Source organism: Micrasema longulum, unplaced genomic scaffold, assembly GCF_059751315.1.
Source record: "Micrasema longulum isolate JH-2025_06_02 unplaced genomic scaffold, ASM5975131v1 h1tg001717l, whole genome shotgun sequence".
In the NCBI taxonomy this organism is placed as follows: domain Eukaryota; kingdom Metazoa; phylum Arthropoda; class Insecta; order Trichoptera; family Brachycentridae; genus Micrasema; species Micrasema longulum.
Window position 1 is genome coordinate 41,969 of NW_028278895.1, and position 20,682 is coordinate 62,650.

General features: G+C 31.2%; 1 protein-coding gene across 1 annotated transcript; it reads left to right on the top strand.

Annotated features, from left to right (window-relative positions):
• The first annotated feature begins 2,360 nt into the window (after window positions 1–2,360).
• On the top strand, window positions 2,361–17,085 carry LOC148274230 (uncharacterized). Its single transcript, XM_088237420.1, has 2 exons — window positions 2,361–2,499; window positions 16,322–17,085. Exon 2 carries the CDS (start codon window positions 16,567–16,569, stop codon window positions 17,083–17,085), a length of 519 nt encoding a protein of 172 aa, XP_088093546.1. The 5' UTR covers window positions 2,361–2,499; window positions 16,322–16,566.
• The last annotated feature ends 3,597 nt before the right edge of the window (window positions 17,086–20,682 follow it).

Below are 20,682 nucleotides of genomic sequence, written 5' to 3' on the forward strand. Positions count from 1 at the left end.
GGGACAATTTTTAAAATATTTTTTTTTGTTAAAAATAAATATTCACGTTCTTGTAATTTATCAAAATATTTAATTTTGAGGGCCATTACGACTTGTAAATAACTCACTATTAGAAAATGGAATCAAGTTGGGGTAGAGTGGAATTCGAACCACGGACCTTTGGTCCGTGAGTCTGAGACACTAGCCACGGGACCACGACCCGATTTAAAATGAAATATTACAGTGTAAAAACAGTTTTTTTAATAAATATTTCAGTTCAACTATGCTGGAAAGCGAACCCTAGACCTATTGCGTGACAGGCTAACGCGCTGACCATTGCGCCACCAAACCAACTAATTTTATAATTACTTAACCATTTTTAATAATCTGTAAATTACTATTAGAAAATGGGAATCAAATTGGGGTAGATGGGAATCAAACTTCGGACCTTAGATCCGCGAGTCCATAACTAGCCACTACACCTCAACTCGATTCGGTGTTTTTAAGTGGTCTCAGCAAAATATTAAACTTTGTGAGTAGGTGCCTCGGAACAAAACACTATTTCCAGGTTTTTTTATTATTTTTAAATAAGCAAAAAATAACGCTAACCGTAGTTTTATTTTATTTCCGTGCAACATTGGATAAATTTTCCACATAGGTTTGAAATATGCATATTTTGAATTATCCGAAAACGAGACGTTTCATGCCCTATGAGATAAATGGCACGTATTACGTCACCCCGCCGTACTTGTACGAATTTTTCGTTAGAAGCACACTCGGCGGTCATGACATGTGACGTGAGATTGATGGGACGCCAATAGCGAGACATTTTGTATGTTGTCATTTTTAAACAAACGTTTTTTTAAAACAATAAAATTGACTTAACAGAGCTTTGCCTAAAAGCTTTTGTTTAATCACTAAAAAAAACTTTTATGTTTAAAGCGTTAACTTTTTGGTCAAACGACCTTATCTACAAACATTTGGAAAAACTAAAATGTTGTAATAAAACCTATTGGTCCAAGAAGAAGTTTAAAAATTGGAAAATTGTTTTCAGACGTTGCCTTGTATGTGAAATAATTCGTTAAGATGAATCTATTCACAACAATTTCGACATTCCTCAGCATATGTGTGTAACATGAGTATTTTTTAAGAATAAGTTTATACGTGCAAGCTCTATCTATTTATAAAAAAAACGTCTGCAACAATTGCACAGTCTGCATTGTTTTACGTAAATTTGTTCATTAATATAACTGTTTTTATTGGCTAAGGCCGTATATATAATAAATAAATCGGTAATTTTAAAATAAATCGGTGTATTTTTTATATATTTTCAAAAAATAAGTACAAGTTTTTCCCAATTTTTTTTAGGAGTCTGATTTTTGCTGGCTGGAAGATATCGCACCGCCAAAGTGTACTTTAATTCTTAAATTAATGAGTTTAATTATACATTTAAAAAAAAGGAAATGATTCGCTTCAATGAGGATTGTCAGCAGGAAGGAAAGGGAACATTTGAAAGGAATATATGAACGTAGTTATGCAGAAAGCAGCCAGTCCACAATTTTGAGAAAATGAGATATTTATGTTATCGGGTGCAGTAAGGTCAATTCTATGTTATGCGTAAAACAGCCAGACCGCTTTAATACAAAAAACAGTATTAATCACCTTCTAATAATGGTGTCGATTAGAAAACGACATTTTTCAATTTGCAAAAAAAATCTTTACGAATTTAAAAATCATTAAAACTGGTCAAATACATAATTAAATTCTTGTTCGTAATTTAAAAAAAAACAATATACTCCTTGTTTATCATTTGTTAAAGTCAAAAACATTCCAACTGTTGTGGAGATTTATTTATTTACTCTTTTCACAAAGGTGCCATTATCTCAGTTTCACTTTTCTATGGCTGGCTGCTTTCTGCATAACAACGTCAGATTTTTAAATTTTTTTTTAAAATAAATATTTGCGTTCTTATGATTTACCCAAATCTTTCATTTTGACTGCCATTTTCAACGAGTTGTAAATAACTCACTATTAGAAAATGGGAATCAAGTTGGGGTAGAGTGGGATTTGAACCACGGATCTTTGGTCTGTGAGTCCGAGATACTAGCCACAGGACCACAACCCGATTCTTCCGAATTGACCTTCCTGCACCTGATAACACCAATATTTCATTTTGTCAAAATTGTGGACCGGCTGCTTTCTGCATAACTACGTTCATTTGACGGTCTGATCAACTGCGCCGAGGCGCCTGTTATTTTTTTTTCGATTCGCAAAACTGGACTTCGATTGAAAATCCGGCCAGAAAATGTCTCACGAAAACAAAGGTTTAAAGTTATCGGTAAGGTTTTATAAAAGCGACGCCCGCCTCCGGTCGGCTGTTAGTTCGCCGCCGCGTTCATTTGTTTCAACCGAGTGACGCCATCTTAGGTTTTCATTTGTTTTCCTTTTCCGATTTCAAACTCGGAACGAACGGAACGCGCTTCCCGCCAAACGTATCTACCTTCGTACATCCTGTGTTAGGTAAATTCAAGCGCGTTCGAACGATACAATTGGTCAACTGTTTGTGAATTAAGAAACCTGATTTTGAATATTTCTTAGTATTTAACTAAAATCGGTTTATTGGTGTTTTATATTTTTTTCGTACTTCATTTTTTTTAAAGACAAGTTTCGTATTTTATTTATTTGTTTAAATTAAATTTATTAAATTTATTTAATTAATTCAATTAATTTATTTAATTTATTTATATGTTTGAGTCTGTTTGAATTAAGAACCCTAATTTCGTATATTTTTGATAACTTATCAAGAAAATATTTCTTTGAGTGGAACTAAAATCGGTTTATATGTGTTTTATAATTTTTTCGTACGTCATTTTTTTTTAAAGAAAAATTTCGTATTTTACTTATGTATTCATATTTGTACAGGACGTATTTTTTTCATTTTTTTATTTATTATTTATAAAACATATAATATAAAAAGTACATAGTACACTCCCAGGAGATTTTAAAGAAACTCATTTGGGACCGTACATAAAAAAAATAATTTGTGGCAGTATATTTATGTTTAAATAATTTATATAGTGCCATTTTTGTGAAAATCACCTCAAGGGCGCTGTACAGTAAATAAATATCCCAGCACGTCTTGCAGCTACAGAGCGCATGGATGGTTGGGATTCTAGTTCCTCTCATCTCATCAAAAAAATATTTCTTAAAATTGAACTAAAATCCGTTTATATGTGTTTTATAATTTTTTCGTACGTCATTTTTTTTAAAGAAAAATTTCGTATTTTATTTATTTATTCATATTTGTACAGGACGTATTTTTTTAATTGTTTTATTTATTATTTATAAAACATATAATATAAAAAGTACATATTACACTCCCAGGAGATTTTAAAGAAACTCATTTGTGACCGTACATAAAAAAAAAAAATGCGACAGTATATATATGTTTAAATAATTTATATAGTGGCATTTTTGTGAAAATCACCTCAAGGGCGCTGTACAGTAAATAAATATCCCAGCACGTCTTGCAGCTAAAGAGCGCAAGAACAGTTGGGATTCTAGATCCTCATCTTCAATTATGATATATGGGAGCTAGATTGCAGCACGTCTTGCAGCTACAGAGCGCATGGACAGTAAGAAATCGAGTCCCTATTTACATTTTTATTTTTAAATTTTATTTGACAATACATAATATCATACATAGTTAATACATCCGAAATAGTAAGAAAACATTATTCTAAAAGAAACATAAAACACCGTACTTTTATCTATATCAATTACATTAATAACTATTACCATCAAAAAGATTTAAGTAATATTTTTTTATTGTGACACTTCTAAATTTGTTTTCGAATTTTCGTGTTTTAGCTCATCGGGCAGTTAATATTTTCAAAAGGCCTAATGCCAAATGTTGTTGAGCGAAGCTTAGACACATGAAGATTCCCTGAGTAACGCGTATTGTAATTGTGAATATCATGACCAAATGTGTATTTTAAATTTGTGTGAGCAGAAAAGTTTATAATATTCAAAATAGTATTAGTTATGTCATGCAGTGGCCTAGTGGTGATTTACGGCATTACGGATTTACGAACCCGGAACCTTTTGCGCGTGAAGCAAGCGTCAACTTTATCAAGACTGCAATTATCTCAATAGAGACGAATGTATAATTTTATAAGAGAATATAAACAAGTTATATTGTGATGGGTAAATTATATCCATAATGAGGATGTTTAGTGGTTTATTTATTTATTTTTTTATTTGCTAAAAGACACCAAAAATATTTTCATGTATCGTATTATCAGCGCAATGATTTTTTTAAAGTTTTGTAGTTTTAAAAATACTCCGCGTGTGACGTCACAAGTTCTCTTCGGTGAGTTTTACTGATTAGGGAATCGGCTTCCGGAAACCGGAAATCTATCATTTATTGATTCGGAAGAACTAGTGACGTTGTTCAAAGTAGTTCGAATATTTAATTTTTTTGTACATATTTAAGAAACCTCGCTGTACAATTTAATGCCCTTAAATTTATCGCACATAAGAAAAAAAAATATTAATAATTTTCGGTAGCACTGAACTTCCTGTGCTTTTAGAGGTTTAAATTTATTTCAACAGAGAGGAAAAACATTTTTGAGAAGAGAATATGGAAGTCTAGGCATTTACAGGGCTTATGAACTGTCATTGGCTGGTTTAAGTGGCCACTTTAAACACTGTGTAACATTCACCAATCTGCCTATGTTTGATCATCCACATTTCCTCAACACTTCCATCTGTTAACTTTTGTGAAGTAAAAGAGCTGAAAAATTATCACGTGGTTGAGATTCATCCGGCTGAACCAATTCACCTACTAGGCAACGCCTGAAAACCATTTTTCATTTTTTATATTTCTTCTTTTACCAGGTGGTTAATTTAACAATGTTTGAGTATGTCCAAATGCTTGCAGACTGGCTGGATTTCCTCCCTAGGGAGTTATTCATATTTAAATTTGTATCAACAGAGAGGAAAAACATTTTTGAGAAGGAAATATGGAAGTGTGCAAAGGCCACTTTGCACACTGTGTACCACTTAAACCAGCCAATGACAGGTCATAAGCCCTGTAAATGCCTAGACTTCCATATTCTCTTCTCAAAAATGTTTTTCCTCACTTTACACACTGTGTACCTCTTAAACCAGCCAATGACAGGTCATAAGCCCTGTAAATGCCTAGACTTCCATATTCCCTTCTCAAAAATGATTTTCCTCTCTGTTGAAATAAATTAAAATATGAATAACTCCCTAGGGAGGAAATCCAGCCAATCTGCAAGCATTTGGACGTACTCAAACATTGTGAAAAAATATCTTATCTTATTTTTTGGTTTTGTACACCATTTTGTTAAAAGGACCTAATTTATATTGTTATGGTATTTGTTACAATTAATATAGTGACAAGTTTCCGCAAACCAAGGTTTGTAAAATTTTCATTGAAAATAATCGCCGAAATTGCATTTTTCAATAAAAAATTATAAAAGCGCCATCTTAAAAAGAATAGTTTCATTTTTTCGTTTGGTTATCTGTGGTTTAGAATCACCATAAGTGGCCCACACAGAAAATGACAGGTCATAATACGCGTAAATGCCTCAATGTCTTCAATATTCCTTATCAAATCATTGATTTATATTTTTCTACGCGGAAATAGATACTTTGCATTAAAAAAAACCAATTACAATAAAACTCCAATTATCTGTATTAATTAATAAGTGCCAGACGTTATCACGTAAAAACTTATTTAAACATGAACCTACAGAAAAGATAATTGCATTGACAAATTTTATTTTTTTATTATGACACATCCTTATTTTTTTTATTTTCTCGGATATTTTTCCATCCGGATAACTGCAGTGTGGATAAACAGATCTATGCTGTATATAAAAATAATAATTAAAAAAACAATTTTATTCATGTCGTTTTTATTTTTGAAGAGGGGCATGTCAAGGGGAGCAGGATATCAAAATGACATAAACAGACTACAAAGACAACGAAATAAAATATTAAAGTTAGTATATGACCTTCCCTATTTAACTGCAACTAGAGAACTTTTTAAACAAACTAAGCATTTAAATATAACTTTAACTTAACTATAAATTAGCCACTAATGTAATTGTAGACGAAGAACTAAAACTTGTAAAAAATTGTAGTCAACATGGACATAATACGAGAATATCAGACAAATACCATATACAACTTTCTAAAACAAGACAAGGACAATCAAGACTAATAAACCAGGGACTGAAATTATACAATAAACTACCAGACAAAACTAAACAAAAGACTCAGACAAACTTTTCAAAAGATGTAAAAAATATTATTTTGAACAACAGAGTATAACTGAAAAATGTATATATTATTTTATGTAATAATCCGTAAGGGTTTATAAATAAATTTACAAATAAAAAAAATAAAAAATAAAAATGCAGGAATAATCGTCGCTCGTGCATGAGAAGATGTATGAAAGTAGAGGAAGCGAGGTCTGTATGCTGTGACGTTCTATCACCTCAGCATACCCCCACAGAGTAACGACGTAACTAGTTTAATTGTTTGTTTATAAAATAAAAAATAGTTCTTATTCGTGATAAAAAATAATTTCGTGTATTCGAAATTTTAAAATCTGTCATTTTTTTCAATATTCAAATTTTTATTGTATCATTCATCAGCTCGTACTTTGGATAATTTATTTATGAGGTTTTTGCGCGTTTGGAATAATTTAACACAGTGAATTTAAACAATCATACAAAATTAATTAATATTCAGTTTAAACATTACGTTTGTGCTATTTTTTTTAATGTTTTATCGTTGTAAACAGTTGATTTGATGAAGTAAAAAAATTCAGTGTACCTAATATAAAATTACAGTAATTTACTCAAATATATTAAATGTTAAAGATTATTTACAGTTTAAACAATAAAGAAAACAAATTTGCGTTAAAAGGGTAAGTAATTTTTATTTTTTATGTATTTATTTTTTATTAATCAAAATATTTTCATAAATGGTACATGTTTTTTTATTCTAATGTAAATCAACTTTTACACATCTCGTAATTGTTATAGCCATTATTCTCCAAAAAAGAGACTAGCTCTTGTGCTTGGAGAGTGACTTACGCCGTTATAGTTATTTATTTATTAGAGTGTATATAATTTTGAATATACGAGTACATGAGAAAAAAAAACATAGGATATATAAAGAAAAACAGGAAATAATTAAACATTAATACCATAGAATGAAGAAGACTATTCTTAGTATTAATCGAAGATTATACAAAATAGAATGCAGTTGAAAATGTTTTTAAAAAATATATTTATATTTACTTAATTTTTTAAATTTTTCAAAATGATTTTTTGTTTTTTTTTACAATATATATATAAGAGGTAAAACAGAGTTTTAAAAAATAAAGCATTATTACATGGCAATGAAATACATGGTAACAGTAAAAATAGTAAACGAAAATCGGGTTGTGGTCCCGTGGCTAGTGTTGCGGACTCACGGATCAGAGGTCCGGGGTTCGAACCCCACTGTACCCCAACTTGATTTCCATTTTCTAATAGTGAGTTATTTACAACTCGTTGAAAATGGTCTCCAAAATTGAAATATTTGGGTAGATTATAAGAACGCTAATATTTCTTTTTATTAAAAAAAAAATCCCAAAAAGGCATGTCCTGTTAGTGGATACAAGAAAAGTTAATAAATTTTTGCTCCTATAATAAAAAGACAGGTATAATATTTTTGTGTAGTATAAGAGAAAAGAAAATATTATAAGTAAAAGATTACAAGGTACTTTTTGTTTTATATAAAAAACATAAAAATACTCCTTATGATTAAAGGGTAACAAAATATATTATAGAAAAAAGAGTTAACATATTTAGTTTGAATCCAGAATAGTGCGTGTTTTTTAAAAGAAGGAAAATTTTGAATGTTTGGGATCAATGAAATATTATCAGTAAAAAAAGATTTAAAAAAAATTGGGCCTATAAAATATGCAGGTCTCTGCGCTTGCCTCGTTTTACAATGATTATTATTAATTTATTAGAATTAATAGATTTTAGTTCATTGGGGAGATTATTGTAATTTTTAATATCTTTGAAGACGAAGCTATTTTGACCATGACTTGTGGAATATAAAGATTTCAATATTATTTTGGTATCTAGGTGACGTATTCATCTCAAATTCTTTTATTTTTTCTTCATAAATTTGTGTAATGGAATTTATTTTGTATTAACATTAAATAATTTATCTAGAATTTTTTCATCGAATGTTGAGGGTTTCTTTAAATTGACTTATTTTGAAAAAAAAAATTGAAATATTTTAGTAAAAACCTTTTTTTACAGAATTGAATTCTCTTTTTTAAAAAAAAGATAATTCTGGTTGTAATATTTAATTTATAACAACATCTTATTTACGTTTTTATGACCTTCAGACCTGCCCTTAACGTTTTCGGTAAGGGCAGGTATGGAGCGTTTTACCAGACTACAGCCTTAACATTTCTAAGCAATATATGTACACTTGAAATCTACGACGAAAAATATTTCAGAAACATTTTCAATTACAATTTTTAGGAATAACCAAAAGATTTGTTGATTTTAGTTCATGTCAAATCACCTACAGCACAATCACTGAACCTCACACAAATGATCACAGCAGCATATTATCCGTATAATATCAAACCGTATTAATTTGGCTAAATTTCTAAATTATTATTTAAAGTTTTTTTATGTTTACATAGTAAAAAAGAACCTATTTTTTTATAGTGCAGTCAGTAAAATATTTTTTTGTAAAACATCATCATCATCATCATTCCCTTTCCGCACCTAATGGTGCATAGGGAACTAAATTGGCACACTAATCGCAGCGTATCTTGATCATTTTTCTTAAATTAAGGTAAGATGATCAGTCTTACGCTTCAGGTGCCAGTCCAGGGACTATGAAATATTCTAGTGTAAAAACACCCTTTCAAAAAATATTTCATTTCAACCATGTCAGGAATCGAACCCGAGACCTCTTGCATGGTAGACAAATACACTGACCATTACACCACGAGGCCGACAAAAAATAACATAATATAACACAAAATTTGTTTTATGATAATGCATTCTCTCGGTTTGGCGAATATCGACTAAACACGCGTTGAGCATGACTGAGCGTTTGGGCATGAGTTAAGTGTCATCATTTTTAAAGGCCCAGGGCCTCGATTACGACGGGAAATTTACATTTATCTTCAATTTTGTCTACAAAGTAAAATTCGGTTTTCTGTATAAAAAGCATAAAATGCATACATTTTTTTCTTGTATACATGTTCAATTATAGGTTACCGACGAAGATAATTTAAACGTTTATGCATATATACGCAAATGTCAACAATTATTCTTTTCTCACTTAAAACTCTTATTTATTTTTTTGTCACATTTAATGTTTCTATCTTTTTAATTTATGAAAACTTAATGAGGAAGTTCAGTGTTTTTAAAAAAAATATATATTTGTTAATAGACTGGTAAACTAAGTCAAATTTTTTTTTTTTAAATTTTTATATATCGTATTATCGGCGCTACGATTTTCAAAGTTTTATATTTCTGAAATAACTCCGCGTGTAACGTCAGAGGTTCATTTCCGCTTATTCTCATTCAGTTCTTCCTATTGGTCCAGAAGCGACAAGCAGACCGGAAATCTTCCATAGCTCTTAGATCATAGGTTGATTCACATGAACCAGTGACGTCATTAAAAGTAGTGCGTTTTTATCAAAGTATTTTTTATTATTTTTTCTGTACAGTTTCAAGAAACTTTGTTCTACAATTTAATGCTCTAATTTTTACCCCGCGTAAGAAAGCATTTTTTGTATCCAATTTCCCGTAGGGCTGAAGTTCCTCATTGATCTTTTTATGTTGAAAAATTGTTGTTTTTAATACTTATTTTGTATGACTCTATGTTTTCTAAATAAAATAAAATATACGCATTTTTGTACACAGATATCGGTTCTTCTTTATAGACAGTCGAAGATAACTCTTTTAACTTCCCACTGTAATCGGGGCCCAGAGCATGTCTATGCATAAATTTATTTATTCATACAAATACATATATATTACAGAAAGAAAAAAAAACGTATCCCAAACTCTATGAGGCCAAGGGCCCTGTGTTGAGTTGGGATACAACATAATGGAAAGTGGAAGCACGTACATTATTAAATAATATCAAAAATAAAAATGAAATATTATTACATAAACATAAATATATTTTAATAAGCATCTGGACAACACGCGTAACGGTTTATAAATCTATGCAATATTTTATTTATTTATTAAGGAAATCACAGTCTTTTTTATAAATACAAGTTACAAAAGAACAATTTAAAAAAATAAAACCAATTACAGATTTCACAATAATTTATTATGAATGCAAGAGGATAGGGGAAAAAATAATTAAATAAAAAATTATGTTTAAATTTATTTCAACAGAGAGGGAAAAAGTTTTCGAGAAGAAATTAGGAAGTCTAGGCATTTACAGGGCTTATGACCTGTCATTGGCTGGTTTAAGTGGCCACTTTACACACTGTGTAACATTCACCATTCTGCCCATGTTTGAACATCCACATTTCCTCAACTCTTCCATCTGTTGACTTTTGTGAAGTGAAAGAGCTGAAACCTTTATCACGTGGGTGAGATTCATCCGGCTGAACCAAATCACCCACTAGGCAACGCCTGGAAACAATTTTCCAATTTTTATACTTCTTCTTTTACCAGGTAGTAATTCAACAATGTTTTATTATGTCCAAATGCTTGCAGACTGGCTGGATTTCCTCCCTAGGGAGTTGTTCATATTTAAATTTATTTCAACAGAGAGGGTAAACTGTAAATGCCTAGACTTCCAAATTTCTTCTCGAAAACTTTTTCCCTCTCTGTTGAAATAAATTTAAATATGAACAACTCCCTAGGGAGGAAATCCAGCCAGTCTGCAAGCATTTGGACATAATCAAACATTGTTGAAAAAATTATGTATTTAAAAATAAAATAAAAAGTTCATAAAAGGGAGAAGGCATTGTATAGCTTCAACTCTACTTTCCTCCCCTCTCTCTCTGCTTCCATGAACATTTATATTTCTTAGTAAAAATTCACAACCAACAATAATTAATTACGTGCAGGTAGTAGATGTACATATAAATAAGTAAAAATTAAGAGTTGAAATTAAAAGTTAAAATTAAAAGTTAAGCAGGAGATAAATTTAAAATGTCTTTAACAGATCTGATGACAATATTGTATTTAAAGTGTAATATGTCGATGTCACTAAAACTGTCATTATAGGTAATCTGTATTCTTCAAAGAGTGCTATTTTTCATAAAATTAGTTATTGAGTTAGGAATGTCGAAGAGTACAGATTGACGAGTTTCACGGACAAGGACTCGATATGGAATGCTTCTAACAATTTCTGGGCTATCAATTAGGTTATTTACAAGTTTATAAAGAAAACTCATATACCAATATGTCACAGGGGCGAACCGTGTATAGAATCGATTATGCGCAGCTTACCATTATATTTGACTCCCCATAATAATGTTTTATTATAACTTTATTTACAGAAAAACAAATAAATAATTACCATTTATTTTAAATCATTTTCACCGCTTGTATTTTTATCCTAATTTAAATATAAATACTAATAAAGCGCGCCCAGCGCCTGCGGTAAGCCAAGACTAGTTCGATTACTCCAGCTTATTTTTTCATACAAATAAGTATTCTATATTTTGAATATCTTCACCCCAGTGCGGGTTTTTTCTCTTAGATCAAACTTGCAGATTACACAAATTATTCGAAGATTCTTGATTTGGAAAACAGTATTTCAAACGTTGTTTCTTAAGAACAATTTTTCTTTGAGATGGTTCTTTTGACATAAGACTATAATTACTTTCATGCGTCATATTGCAAGACATATAGCGCTCCACGCGGCCGTTTTAAGCACTATTAATTACTAGAACAATTCGGCCAGTTGACATTTCAATTGAATACCTAATATCGACTGAATTCATAGTGATATTTTTTATTTATTTTTTAATGAATTATATATTAAAGTAATGGATAATATATCTATATAATAAAATATAGCACGAAGTTACATAGTATGAGTTGATTTCGTGGTTGAGAGTTGTTGTATCACACAGAACCACAGAAAAATATCAATTTATAGTATAAATGACTTGTTTTTTATTAGGGACCTCTTATGAAGATACAAATATATGATATTGTTTTATTTTATTTATTTATTTGACACTTTATATACATATACAATATATATATACATATATGGGGCGGGCATATTGCCTTAAGGCAATTTCTTCCCACCTACCCAAATCGTTCAGTTTGAGAAAATTATAAATACATGGACATATTGAATCTTACAATTTTATACACAAATTCTAAGCAAAGATTAACAAAAATAAAAATACATAAAAAAAATTAACACTATACTATGAAGAGAGGAGAGGGGATGGGAAGAAAAGAAGAAGGATAAAGGGACAATTTACATATTTAGATAGTGACATTTCAATATTGACTTAAATGTAAATAAAGAAGGGGCGTCTCTACATTAGTGATTAGATTATTCCACAATCGAGCGGCTACTACTGTGAAACAGGAGGCAAGAAAATGAGACCGATGACAGGGTATTAAAAGGGTTCTCTCGTTACTAGAACGAAGAGATAGTCCGTGTTGTGAAAGAGGTTAGATGAGCCCTCTCAGATAAACAGGCGAAGTGGGATTATTTAAAATACTGTGAAGAAGTGATAGAATGTGAATGTTTCTTCTATGCCTGATACTGAGCCAGTGTAGTTGCGTGCGATACTCGGTTGTGTGGTCAAATTTGCGAAGATTAAAGATATAACGAATACAAATATTCCGCAATCGTTCCAACTTATCAAGCAATTCAGAGTTAGCATCTGGATAACATGCATCCGCGTAGTCAAGGAGTGGAAGAAGTAAGCTCTGGACTAATGTTTGTTTAACATTAATTGGCAAGAAACTCTATAATCTTTTAAGTGAGTGCAAACTGCTATAAAGTTTACGACTAACTTCGTTAGCCTGATCGTGCCACCCTTAATTCTTATGAATGATACCTAAGTTTTTGACTGAAGTCATGGAATGGAATTTCTGTACCATCTATTTTTGTTTTAAAGCTTACCCGTAAATAAAATCACCATTCGCCACTGATATGTCAATGCCTGTAGATAAATGTCCAGACTTTCATATTCCCTTATCTAGAACGTTCCGCATCCCTGCTATAGTTCGCATTTTATTTCATAATTAAAATACGATCGACCTTAAATTTTTGATCACTTCCGTGACAAGTCCACAAGAGTACGACTTTTTGTACGGATTGCTTTTACTAAATTGAAAATATGTATTTTTTCTGTCATTTGACCTACGATTGGTCTAAAAAACCCACTCAAGTGTACTTGAACAGCCGCAATTGGGTATTATTACGTACACTTCGTTATTTTTTCTATTTCCTGAGGAGAAACACTGGCGCTTTACTTGTAATATGACCGTGATATTTTTACATATTACCTGGAAATGTAATTTGATATTACTGTAAAATGTGCCGACTTATTTACAAATATCAATTTCTAATAAATATCATTATAAATATGTTATTACATACGTAATTATAAAAAGTCTTAATAAGGCGCCATCGTAAGCGGGAAATATCACATACTACGAATACAAACAAACAAAAAACCATCACGCCGTTTCCCCGTAGGGATAGGCAGAGAGGATAGAATGCCAAACGCCTTTGAATAAATAATGTTAGTTTATCCAGAGAATGCGCATCTTGAACATATAACTTTTAATATTTTACCTTTTTTGCTTGTATATGTAATTTTTAATACTATCGAAATGTTATTTGTGTTTATTTTATTTATGTATTTTATTCAGAAAACATACAGTCATACAAAATAAGTATTAAAAACAACAATTTTTTAACATAAAAAGACCAATTAAGTTTTCATAAATTTAAAAGGTATAAGTGTTTTTTTATACTTTTTTACCTTGTATTATGTATACGTAATTTTAATACATTTTTGATATTTTTTTAACCTGTATTGGGTGTGCGCATATTTTGTTAATTAAAAAAAAAAAATTCTTGTAATTTTTAACATTTGCACTCTCGCACTAGTTCAGCTTATATATACACATACATGTAATTTTTAAACTTTTAATATTTTTTTAATTTTTCTTTCCCAGATTGTATAATCATTTGGAATTTATTTCCATACCTAGTTTCATGTTTATTTTGTTATTTTTTAATATTTTTCATATCCTTTTAATTTGTAGTGTATCATAATTTTTATTCTTCTTTTGTAAATAATGTTACAGTTTAAAATATTAAAACGTCTTTAAATAAATATTGTTATCTGCATGTCCCTAAATGAGTTTTTAAAAAAAACTCCATGGGAATATTATTTATTTATATATCAACGGTTCAAAGAACCTTTTACAATAAAAAGTTTAACAGAAATAATCACAGCAGTAAAAAATTCATTATGTATACAATATGAAATATAACTATATAATTCAACTAAATAATTAAAACTAAACAAATTAGTAATTTTTTTTTTTCAAAACTGTAAAAAAGTAAAAAAGAAACATACAAATGTAAGATGACAAATAAAAGATAACAAATTGTAGTGAGAAAACGGTTGCGGTTTTTTTTTAAATTTTGGTAAGGTTTTTTAACTTTTTTTTTTGTTACTTGTTTTTTTTTAAATTGTAGTTTCACGCATAAAATAAGCCGTCAAAGATACTGAGATGGAAAATTCCTTAGTAATTCTCACCTTGTATTTACTGCTACTCGTGTCGCCATTTTATCTCTAACAGTTATGTTTTGTTAGTTTACACATTCTCTATTATAATTATCCTTCGGAATTTTCCACTTCAGTATCTTTATATGTTAATTTTTTATCTTTCCAATGGGCTAATTTTTAAAGGAAGCTTCCTGAAAATGTATGATTTTTTGAAAAAAAATTATTGAAATTAAGATGAACTTTAAATGACGTCATTAGTTCTTCCGAACCAACCAATGATCCAATCACACGTGGAGTAATTTCAAAATTACAAAACTTTTAAAAGCATGGCGCCTCGTATTCATGGTAAAATACTCACTCTTTGATGCGCCTGAACTACTGACCTCAATAAAATAAAATATCTCAACTAGAAACCATAGACAAAACTTATTTATCTTTCATACCGATAACCATAAAACAAACAATGGTTTTTATTCCCCCATGCCCAGAATTCTTAGGTCTGCCAACAAACATACCAGTCTTATATTTCTTTGATAACAAGTTGTCTTCTTTCAAACGATCACCGAGTCAAATTCAATTATAAACACCTCTCTCCCGCTTCCACTCCCACCAAGTCTACCATATACTATTGTGTCTTTCTGCCAACAAACATACCAGTCCTGATTTCTTTGATAACAAGTTGTCTTCTTTCAAACGATCACCGAGTCAAATTCAATTATAAACACCTCTCTCCCGCTTCCACTGCTACCAAATACCATTGTGTCCTTCTACTTTCCTCAATAATAATTTTCTATGCATAAATATGTCCTTAAAAATGCCCATTGGGCGTATATATAAATAAATTAATACAATTTACTAAATTGGGGTTCCGTATTCCCGTTTTTCGCACCCTGAAACTGAAGGGATTTCATTATTTTTTTTATAGAAAGAATGTCCGAAAGAAATTTGCTGTGTGGGCACGTTTTGCTTATTTCAAAATGAGTCATTATCATTTTTGTATACCGTACATTTGAAGTCAAAACATAAAACTAGGCACTCTTTAGGGTTTTCGATGATCCTAGCTCATATAAAAGGCAATTTATCAAAAAAACAAACGATACACACGCTCTCCAAATCTTCGAGCCATTCTCGAGTCTACTTTGCACCAACGAGTTATAAAGAATTCTCAAAACAATATTACCAAAAACCATGCCAGTACGCAGAATGAATTCTGATATCATCAATGAACTACTACAAACTCTTTCGATCTTGTGTTGAGTTGAGGGAATGTGTATGTTTAAAGGAAATGTGTATGTGAATGATAAAGTGGTCAGTTAAACCCCCCAATGACCAATGATTGATTATAAGCCCTATTATTGCCTAGACTTCCATATCCCTTTTCAATAATATTTTCCCTGTCTGTTGTAATAAATTGAGATCTTTTCAAGTTATTCAGATTTACATTTTTCACAAAAATACCATGATTGGTTAAAGTAGAGATGATATTAAAGTTTCGATACTATTTCATGTATTTTTTTCTTTTCTTTACAGGTGGAGATGTTTCTGCAGTGAAATAAATTATTGTACATGCAAAAAAAACCGTTACCAAACAAATTATGTGAAGTTTTATGTGGTGCCAGTTTTATGGTGCAAAAAAAGTTTTTAATATATATATTGATATTGTTAGTTTTAGGGGTTATTTAAAAAAATACTGAATGACTACGCAATACGTGACAAAGAAATATATAGATCGTGTAAAAGCGAAATCTATTAACAAAAAAGGGGGATTTTGTTAAATGGCGCCGCAAGAGCGAAATTCGTTGACGAACGAACAATCAGCTTCAAATTCAACAATGGATAATGAAACAGTTGCACCTTCTGACAATGATAACAAGAAAACCAGCAAAGAAAATGTCAGAAGAAAAAACATAGAAACAGACAGCCAAACGAACCACGTGACGAAAGATGGGGGGCTAGATTCAAACGGCGCCTTTGAAAATCGGGGCTATGAACACGATCCTAAAGACGAAACATTCAAAAACGTTAAATTAGACAAAGACAATAGCAATAACAATGATAACCATAGACAAAAACCACCAGGACAAGGAGAGACGAGCGAATCATTGGACTTTGATGATATTCTTCCGTATTTAGGAGAGTTTGGACTTTATCAGAAGATTTTGTTTCTGCTGATGATCCCGTTCGCCTTCTTTGTGTCATTTGTCTACTTCTCCCAGATCTTCATGACGCTAGTTCCCGATGACTACTGGTGCAGAGTGCCTGAGTTAGATAACCTGCCTCTCAAGGAAAAGTAAGCCAGTTTTCTTTTTATTCATTGCTCTTTTGGCCATCATAAACAATCACATTTTTACAGGGGATGAGGATCGGATACAGCCATTCAACCTAACCTTTAACATACTGTGTGAAAAAACTTGCTCGTGTCCCTGTGTGGTAACCTGAGGCGGCCTTGGGTTAACCTTAACTTGAGGCTAGGAAATGATCACCTGATAATCACTGTCCATTTTCATCTAATTAAAATTACATGTCTGTCTTTCTTATTGATCTGATTAGATTACATATCTTTCTCTCAAATTAATGTTTTACATATCTGTATTTAAGTATTTGTTACGGCGGCCTCCGTAGTGTAGTGGTCAAGATGCTTGACTCACACACGAAAGGTTCCGGGTTCGATTCCAGGTGAGAACACAAAAAATAATAATTTGATTTTTCTCAAGCCTGGGTGTTCTGGGGTGTAATTCACCACTGTAATTGGGCCGCCTGTTGTGGTGCAAAAAAAATAATTAATTTAGTACAATTGGCAACGCCGGTTACATCACAAAAACGAACGAGTTAAAAGAGAAATTTAACAGCAATTAGTCACTACGTAAAACTTTCAAAGAAATTTTTTGAGCACATGTAAAAATTGCATTAAATGTTAATTAGTATAAATCTTTTATTAAATTATGTTTTTTTTCTTTATATATGCTATGTTTTTTTTAAGAGTTAGTCTCCTTTTTGGAGAGTTACAGTGATAAAATTTACTAGATGTATAAAAGTAGATCTGTATATATATTTTTTAAAAACATGTATCTTTTATGAAATTTAATGATAAAAAATAAAAAAATCGACTAAACGGCTTTTGGTCACTATGTGTTTGTCTGTGTTGCGTCCTTCACACAGCTATATAAACACAACACTGATAGCGTCGCTTCCGTACTGAGACGAAACCTAAATTATCTGAGTAACAAAGAGACCGATGTAACGGTTTGTCCTATTCCCACCCGAATGATACATTTTTTTAATGCAGAAAGATGGATAATGTTCATTTAAGTCGTTTTACGATCTTAACTCATTTAAAGGTTTTTTTTAGTTAAGTCGTTTTCGTTCTAAAGGTGCAATTCGGTCAAAGGTGCAAGGATTATGTCTCTGGCAAATTGTTTATATTATGCTATTTAAAATAATTATTACGTTGAACGATAACAGAAAAGTTATTAAACAAGAAATTAAAATCTAGCCGAAGAAAATTAGCATAGAAGAAATGTGTAAAAAACATTGGAGTGACGTGTGAATAAATGTTGAAAATTAAACATTGTACGTTGTACAGGAGCCTAATGCTGGAAATATGTGACATTTTGTCACCCACTCGACAATAGTCGATCGGGCATCTCGATTGGTTTGTCATATGGCTATTCTTGAAAACCCTTCGACAATGAGAAATTCCAGCCCAACCCGGAATTAAATTTTAAAAATGTTTTCGTGTACACGTGAATATTTGAAAATTTTGGAGTAGGATGAAATATCTCAAAAACGCACGAAAAAATAAATAAAAAATGTTAAAAATAGTATTCATTTTAAAATCGTAAATAATGACGTCACTCCTTATATCTACGTGTAGTATTTCCGGTATCCGCTTTAAAGCCCCCGCACCTTGTGAGGAACGTTTTGACCATAGAAAAAAATAGTATAATTAGTATAATTTGACATTTCAACCAGAGATTATGTCAACTTTCTAGGTTTTTCTAAATCGAAACGTTCGTAAAAATAACCACAACATAGAAATGAGCAAATTACGATCAACTGGATGAAGTACTCAAAGCAAAATTCCATAGATTCTTGTCAGGTCAGTGAAAAGAACGCCAACCGTTTCATGACGTCACTACTGAAAAGTGACATACTGATTATAGTCATTTGGCGCGGTATTTGATAAATGTAACTTTAAAAAATCATATCTTTGTAAATAACGCACAAAAAAAAATTGCTTAGTTTAATAGTACGCTAATAGAAAAAAATAATAATTAGAAAACAGTGGAATTCCTCACTGAATTACAAAGACGAATAAAAAAGTCCATATTTATCTATGGCTCTCCTGCCGCACGTAAACTATTATTGTTTCTTGTCGAACTTCTTCCGTTGAATATTTTGTGTATAGTATATTATAAAAAAATAAAAGAAAATGTTTTACTGAGACACAGCAACATTTATAATTATTATTTGCTTTTGACATAACACACATCTACATGTTATTAGAAATATTTTATATGCATTCAACGGATTTTAAAAACATATTGCATAATATATATTTCAAATACGTATTTCAACATTTACGAGGGATAAAATAATTTTAAAATCATGTTTTTAGTGAAACTTCATTTGATAAGGGATTGAGAATAAGTAGAGTTGTATTTGTTGCACATTTATTGATACGACATCACCATAACATTGATCAGTGTTGTAAATTTTAAGTTAAAATACAATAAAAAATACCCACTCGTCATTCAAACATGAATGTCGAGCGTTTTACGAGAAGTAAGTTTGACAGCTGAATTTACGATGTCGCATTCGATTGTCAATTGTCAATTAAAAAAATAAAAAAAACATGCTCCAAAATTATCATTATCATCATCATTTCATCTCCACTCCCTAATTGGAGCATATGAAATAAATAAATTAAAAATAATTCTGACTTTCTAGTCCTATTTAAAATTCTCAACTCACTATTTGATGCGCCTGAACTACTGAGCTCGATAAAATTAAATATCCCAACTAGAAACCTCAGACAAAACTTACTCTTTCATACCGATAACCATAGAACTAACTATGGTTCTCATTCCCCTATGCCCAGAATTCTCAGATCTGCCAACAAACATACCAGTCTTGATTTCTTTGATAACAAGTTGTCTTCTTTCAAACGATCACTGAATCAAATTCAATGAAAAAACACCTCTCTCCCGCTTCCACTCCCACCAAGTCTACTATATACCATTGTGTCTTTCTACTTTTCTTTATAATATTTTCCTATGTATAAATCATCATCATCATCATTCCCTTTCCGTACCTAATGGTGCATAGAGCACTGCATTGGTACATCAATAACAGCGTATCTTGATCATTTTTGTTACAAGAAGTAAAGGTGATCAGTCTCACGCTTCAAGTACCAGTCCTGGGAGTATGAAATATTCTAGTGTAAAAAAACCTTTTTAAATAATATTTCATATCAACCATGCCGGGAATCGAACCCGAGACCTCCTGCATGGTAGGCAAATGCGCTGACCATTGCACAACGAGGCCGACCATGTGTAAAAATGTCCCTAGAAAAGCCCATTGGGCGTATTTATAAATAAATAAATAATATAAAATATGGTGTCCACAAAGAGCTGTCAGTACCTATGCGTCCTCCCAAGTCAGTTTCACGTCCTGTAGTCCAGACATTAACTGCTGACGAACGGTCATCAGTGGACGTCGAGAACCTGATGACTTGTAGAATAGGTAAGCGTGGTTAAGGCTCTCAGGAGACATCCGCAGTGTATGACCCAGCAAACCGTATTGCCCCCGCTTGGTGACAGTTGTCACCGGAGTTTGCTGCGTCCGATTTCTTATTACTTTATTCCTCACAAAGTCAAACCACGCACACA

Bases quoted from the DNA above. Each gene is read 5' to 3' on its own strand.
- LOC148274230 (XM_088237420.1), top strand. From the start codon at position 16,567: ATGGCGCCGCAAGAGCGAAATTCGTTGACGAACGAACAATCAGCTTCA.